This window comes from Schistosoma haematobium, chromosome 7 (assembly GCF_000699445.3).
Source record: "Schistosoma haematobium chromosome 7, whole genome shotgun sequence".
Lineage (NCBI taxonomy): Eukaryota > Metazoa > Platyhelminthes > Trematoda > Strigeidida > Schistosomatidae > Schistosoma > Schistosoma haematobium.
In genome coordinates this window covers 13,493,139-13,500,144 of record NC_067202.1, presented here as the reverse complement: position 1 = coordinate 13,500,144, position 7,006 = coordinate 13,493,139, and the positions used below count along the sequence as shown (strand labels likewise).

At 37.6% G+C, this 7,006-nt stretch overlaps 1 protein-coding gene across 1 annotated transcript; it reads right to left on the bottom strand.

Annotated features, from left to right (window-relative positions):
• Positions 1–4,001: 4,001 nt before the first annotated feature.
• On the bottom strand, positions 4,002–6,196 carry MS3_00009644 (uncharacterized protein; the record flags this gene model as incomplete). Its single annotated transcript, XM_012945953.2, has 4 exons — positions 4,002–4,087; positions 4,123–4,383; positions 4,673–4,948; positions 6,088–6,196. The coding sequence occupies 4 exons, from the start codon at positions 6,194–6,196 to the stop codon at positions 4,002–4,004; spliced, it is 732 nt and encodes a 243-aa protein (XP_012801407.2).
• Positions 6,197–7,006: the final 810 nt, after the last annotated feature.

The window sequence follows — 7,006 nt, the reverse complement described above, 5'->3', positions numbered from 1 at the left end:
TCAACGTCTTTCCCTAATTTCCTCTTCAACTGGAGGTTGGTTCATTCCCTCTCACAGTAGGTTGTTGCTGATGGTATCCGACCAACAAACATTGAGTATCTTGTGTAGACAACTACTCATAAATACCTGTACACTTTGATGATGGTTGTGGTGGTTGTGGACTTTTGAGCTCCGTGCAGTGTCACTGTCCAGACATTCGTATTGAAGATTGTCACATTGATATTGGTCGAGAGTTGTTTTGAGTTGCATATGTTGTTGAATTGTATGAATGCGGTCGTTACTTTGTCGATGCTCGCCTTCCCGTCTGCATTGGATCCTCTTGTTCATCGATCGTGCACTGCAGTTCTCAGTAGCGAAGTGGCTAACGTGATGGCGTTTGAAGCGAACAGCATTGAGTTCGGGTCTCGGAGTGACACATCAACTGTGGGATGCAGGTGCATACAGCTGACGAGTCACAACCACGACGAAACACGTGTCTACCATTCCATTACTAGCCACCATTTATAGATTACAGTTATTTTAATATACTTATACATCTGACTGACTGACTGACTGACTGACGTAATAATACAGAGGCCACAACAGAAACAGATATTCGGCATTGTATTTTGAGGCTTGTGTTCACTGATCATCATCATAGAAATACATTTGCATGCTAAGTGGTGCAAATTAGATGTCATGTGGAAATGATCACTTGACGAAAAATCTGGCACAATGAGACACTTCACGAGGCACACGATACTCCAAAAACATGGATTCGCACAATATCCAACTCATACACATAAAGCAATTGTCGCTATTACGATTTCTGTTGATTTCACATATCTCGAAATAACAGTTTGAAATGAACAATGCATATACTAGGCCATTGATATATCACGCAAAATACACACTAATTAAGCGATTTCAGAAGAGTCATATCAATGAAGTAGAGACTGGGAATAATGCATTGAGAAATACGAGTTTGTTGGGAGACTCACGTGTGATGAGCGTTGTCGTGTCTTCATTCTTCACCGTTACATCCACAGATGCTACACAAATCGAACAAACACAGAAAGCTGAATCACGGTTTGAAGAACGAGTCATTCAAGAGTGCTCAAATAATTGTTTGTAATATTGTGTTTTTCTACTTAGTCTATTAAGACATTTCAATGGTACCGACATTTTGGTGATTGCGAGAAAATGAAAGTATTCATTTTGTCAATGGACTCCATTGGATAAAATATCAGGTGAGTGTTGAAAAGTTGGTCTGGACAGGTGTGATTTAGCACGACAAATAACAGTGGAAGAAACTGCACTGATCATTTCTCTCCAGTTCTTCACAGTTTCTGTTCATCCATTTCTTGTCTACCTACAATTCCTGATGCGGTCTGTGGTTCGGTCTTCCACGTTTTCCGATCCACTTCACCATTGCAAATTAGTGCTCGACTCGTGATGCAGTTTGGCGATTTCCCTTATGAATGTTCTATCCACTTTCAACGTCTTTCCCTAATTTCCTCTTCAACTGGAGGTTGGTTCATTCCCTCTCACAGTAGGTTGTTGCTGATGGTATCCGACCAACAAACATTGAGTATCTTGTGTAGACAACTACTCATAAATACCTGTACACTTTGATGATGGTTGTGGTGGTTGTGGACTTTTGAGCTCCGTGCAGTGTCACTGTCCAGACATTCGTATTGAAGATTGTCACATTGATATTGGTCGAGAGTTGTTTTGAGTTGCATATGTTGTTGAATTGTATGAATGCGGTCGTTACTTTGTCGATGCTCGCCTTCCCGTCTGCATTGGATCCTCTTGTTCATCGATCGTGCACTGCAGTTCTCAGTAGCGAAGTGGCTAACGTGATGGCGTTTGAAGCGAACAGCATTGAGTTCGGGTCTCGGGTGACACATCAACTGTGGGATGCAGGTGCATACAGCTGACGAGTCACAACCACGACGAAACACGTGTCTACCATTCCATTACTAGCCACCATTTATAGATTACAGTTATTTTAATATACTTATACATCTGACTGACTGACTGACTGACTGACTGACTGACTGACGTAATAATACAGAGGCCACAACAGAAACAGATATTCGGCATTGTATTTTGAGGCTTGTGTTCACTGATCATCATCATAGAAATACATTTGCATGCTAAGTGGTGCAAATTAGATGTCATGTGGAAATGATCACTTGACGAAAAATCTGGCACAATGAGACACTTCACGAGGCACACGATACTCCAAAAACATGGATTCGCACAATATCCAACTCATACACATAAAGCAATTGTCGCTATTACGATTTCTGTTGATTTCACATATCTCGAAATAACAGTTTGAAATGAACAATGCATATACTAGGCCATTGATATATCACGCAAAATACACACTAATTAAGCGATTTCAGAAGAGTCATATCAATGAAGTAGAGACTGGGGATAATGCATTGAGAAATACGAGTTTGTTGGGAGACTCACGTGTGATGAGCGTTGTCGTGTCTTCATTCTTCACAACTTTCTGTTGTTCAGATATATAAATGTTTAGACAGTGACGGAATTGTTCGTGATGTGTCGTGCAATAAAATATATTTTCAAATAATGTTTTGTTAAAATTAATTTATTGTAAAGTATATTATGATGGATTTTTTACCACTTGCTCTCACTTGTTGTTTGTATTTTTGTTGGTTCTTTCTTCACATTACGAATAGGTGACCTGTCTGAGAAACAACAAACAGAGATGTTAATCTTGATAATGCGATGAAGTTACTTTTCAATGGTGGAATACTTTGGAAATTTCAGTTTTACACAGAATCCGATCTATCAGTTACTCAAGAAGTTGGGAATAATGATGAAGAAATATTGAAACGTTTCATTAACTTACTTTTGACTTTATATACTACAATAAAATAAAAAATAGCGTGACTAGTTTTTGTATATAGTCGAAAATTCGGTTGAACAAAAACCATTACACAGATAGATACGTTGGTCTTTCTGAAATATTTTTACATGTTTACCATTATTTACATGATCCAATTGAAAGCCATTTCATCTAGTCTGTGTACAACCTCAAATGACATCTGGTTTCATGATGAAACTATATATAACAAAACTCTTTGATCCTTAGCACACATTTCAAATGAAGTGTGAACCTGTGTCTGGGTCAGATAGGACCAGTAGTCTTGCACTCATGTAACTTCGAGGAAAGTATTAACTCAACAAAATAATTTTCTGTACAATAAAATATGATCAGTAAACTCACATTGACGGCATTTCCATTTGAATACCGGTGGAAAAGTGAAGAAAGCGAAATAAAAGAATTCATTTGTTATTTGAGAATGCGGTCTCGAATTCACAGACTTGTGCTCAACAAAACCAAATGAAACAGTTGAATCGTGAGATCGATTTATTCAGCTTAGTTCCTATGATCCTGCTGCGTATGAACTCTCCCTGAAGCGTCCATGCTGACTCTACATATGCCTAGCGTTGGGAGGACCAGAGTCAGTACGACTAGTATGTGGAACAGGTGTTGTATTATCTGCAAACAGACGCAATGATTCACGTCAATCATTTTGTGTTAATAATGTCGTCGGTATAGATAATCATTAACTAACGCGAGTTATGACTCAGCACATTGAGATAAAACACATAAGCATGGAGAAATGTTCGAAACTCAGTCGAATAGCTTTGTAACGTCAGAAACATGAGCTCACTTTGACTTAAGAGATAACTCAGGGATTTCATCAAACTGTCATGGTCGCATTCCTTTATGACGTACGAAAACTCGAAAAAAATCAACAGTGGAACAAATTAGAACAGCTCTTCTATTCTAGGTATATGTTATCATGATATCAACAGATAAACCAAGATTGCGCCGATCTGTAAAGCCTGAGTATGCGCGATTATGCAAATGTTTGTCAGTAAATGAATTCGACACCTCCGTAATAGCAAGCACGTCTGAATCGCATTTGTGGATCAGATGTAAACATAGACAAACATCTTGATAGGTAATCATTTTACAGTTGTCGACCGACAAACATGTGTAATGTCATCACATGTACCCAGATCATTCCACTTCCACAACCTGGTTTGCTAGAAAAACCTTGCAATGCATAAGAAACATAAAGAAAATATTACCCATCGTTGGTAGAGAGAAACGTTTCTCATGTTTACTGAACAGAATAAACACTTCTTCCATTCCATCTTCCGTTTCGATGTGGTTCATGTAATACTCAACTTGGTCGCCCGAGATGATATACATCTGCAAGTGCTGTGTTGAATATCCTCTGAATATAATGGTCAAATCAGTTGGTCCACAGGCACTTCGTTCTTTTTCCCATCTCAGAAGTGGATACAAATCTTGCACCAACTGTATTTGAACATTCTCGATTCTTGGGACTAGAAAAGAATGAAAGGAACAATGAGAGCACAAAATGAATGCACTGTGACATTGTCACTGTTGATGGACGCAGATACTGGAGAGTTAGCCTATCAAACGCAGTAGTACTTTGGCTTTGGTACAACGTATCTAGAGACTGACATTCATCACAAGAATCTCAACCGAATATTCCCTAACACTTATGATCTTCAGAATGTCACTATATAATTCGAATGTTCCACATTTATGATGGAGATGGAACAGAGATTGGAAATATGATCCTTTAGTAACAGTTCATAAACAACTCACTTCTTTTGTATGTCATACGATAGGTCTGGAAGTTAGAATAAAAATAGTTCGTATTGTAGCCTTCTGCACGAAGTGTCGACGCTTCACACGGTTGGCCAATAGCTTCTAATAAACCTATATTGCCTTTGTAAACTCTCACCGTTTCATCGGGCCAAAGGTATACGTCTAGAACCAAATAGACATAATCGAAATTTTTGTGCGTCATTGGTTTCCATTCGAAAGCCATAGCTGCCGTCTGCTCTTGAATAACGCGAAACGTATTTGTATTTGTATTGCCTGTTTGAAAGCAAAAACACTTCGAATATGAAGTTTTAATAAGGTGCAATGAATTTGTTAGGTATGACTGCTGATCTAAAATGATGACATTTAGGAAACTGATACTCAAATTTCCGCACTCCATAGACTGTTGGTCAACTAACATCAATGGTGTTTATTTGTTGTGTATTTACTTGAACGGGTGGATACAAATTTACTTCTACAGAATGAACAGTCTTGATTGCACAACATCAGGAGAAACGTATGGAGGGTCAAATACTGTAAATTAAGATGCTCGTCAGAAAGTAAGAGTGCGATTATAAATATTTGAGACAACAGGAGAAAAGTAAATTGAGTTAGCCGGAGAACATTCTAGATGGTCTAATCCAAAGGCGAATGAGTGTACACGGAGTTTAGTTTTAGAAGTGAATAATGGCCAGTATGATACATTGTCTTACGTATCATCCTCATTGTGGATTTCTGATTGTGTTAAACTTAGTCCTACTCGATGATCAATGTTGCACATTCTTGTCAGACTTGGTATACTCCAAAGCTACTCACTGGTTATCGAATAATGTGTCAAGTCATCGACTAGAAACAAACATGTATGCACCAAAAATGCATACTAACCAGAATTGAAACACGTTTTTGAACAAATGGCATTAAGTGACACAATCAAATCTGACAGAGAACATAACGCCTCTAAATCTGAGAACGAATTCATTTGTTTAAAATCTTATGAATGGATTAGGGCATATTTAGCGATATTTGATTAAATTAACATCTAGCTTATACGTCAGTGGTGTTTTTGTTTCCGCGAATTCAATTGGTTCCTGCCTGGTTATACTGAACAACACTTCTCGGAAAGTACTTTCGTGAAACTCCTTGATTTGCCTTCACGAAGTAAGTGCATCACGAATAATGTACTTTTTGTTCAATTCTTTGTTAAAATGGTGAAACAAAATGCCGTTTGTGCAGTCTCACTCAGTCTACAACAATTTCCCTGGTGTTCGCTATCATGAGATCAGCGAAATGTATAATCATACGAATAGAAAATGAATGCTCGATAAATGCGTCAATTCGGATAAAATTGAAGTAACCGCTCATATTTAAAACATTATGCTTGCATGTTTATTCACAATTATAATAATCACACTCACTTCCAACCATATTCGTTTCCAAATATGCAGGTTCGTACCATCCATTTACCTTGTGTGTTGATGCGAATACTAGTTTAATTGGCAAGACCACAAGAGAAGTTCGAAACATTTAAAGGATAGAAACATGAATAATTTTTGATTTCGTAAAATCGTGTTTAACAAAATCATTTTCCATAATAAAATACTCACGACAACTAGATTCACACTTTACCAAGTTAGTTTTATCATCATTCGACTTCATGCATGTGAGATACTGATGTTTGTTTATGGCTGACAATAATTTGCTTTATCCAAACCTATCAGCACGATTCATTGAATGGAACCTAAGTGAAGTCAGGCTAGTATTTGCACATTATTGGCCCCAGCGTTGTGACAGATGACAATCAAAGAGTTTTGCGTACATATCATTTATACAGGGAGTGGGCTGTTTACTTGAATACCCCAACAATATAGCATGTGACCGCTAAGCTGATGAAATAGAGTTGAATAACTCGACGAACTTCACATGTCTTAAGATAACAGGCCAGCTACGCTGGCAAGTGTCACTTGGCACAGAACATAGGACCGGGATTTCATTCGCGCAACTAAAGTCTACGTAGAACCACAAAACTTTTAACTCACCGATCACTACTGCGATTAAAACGGAGATGTATTCATTTGACTTTCTCATTTTCACAGCGATTTCAAAATGGTTGATTATAGTTGCTTTAAATATATATATATATATATATATATATATAAAGAGAGAGAGAGCAAAAATATTGACTCAATATATATTTAATAGTCAAATAATAGAGTGAGTATAGTGTAAGCAACTATGAGACGACTGCTTTTCAGTGAGTTCATCTCAATAATCATTTTGAAGATTTACTTTCATTTCTTACTTCATAACCTGATCTGTCGTAAGATTAAAGCAAAA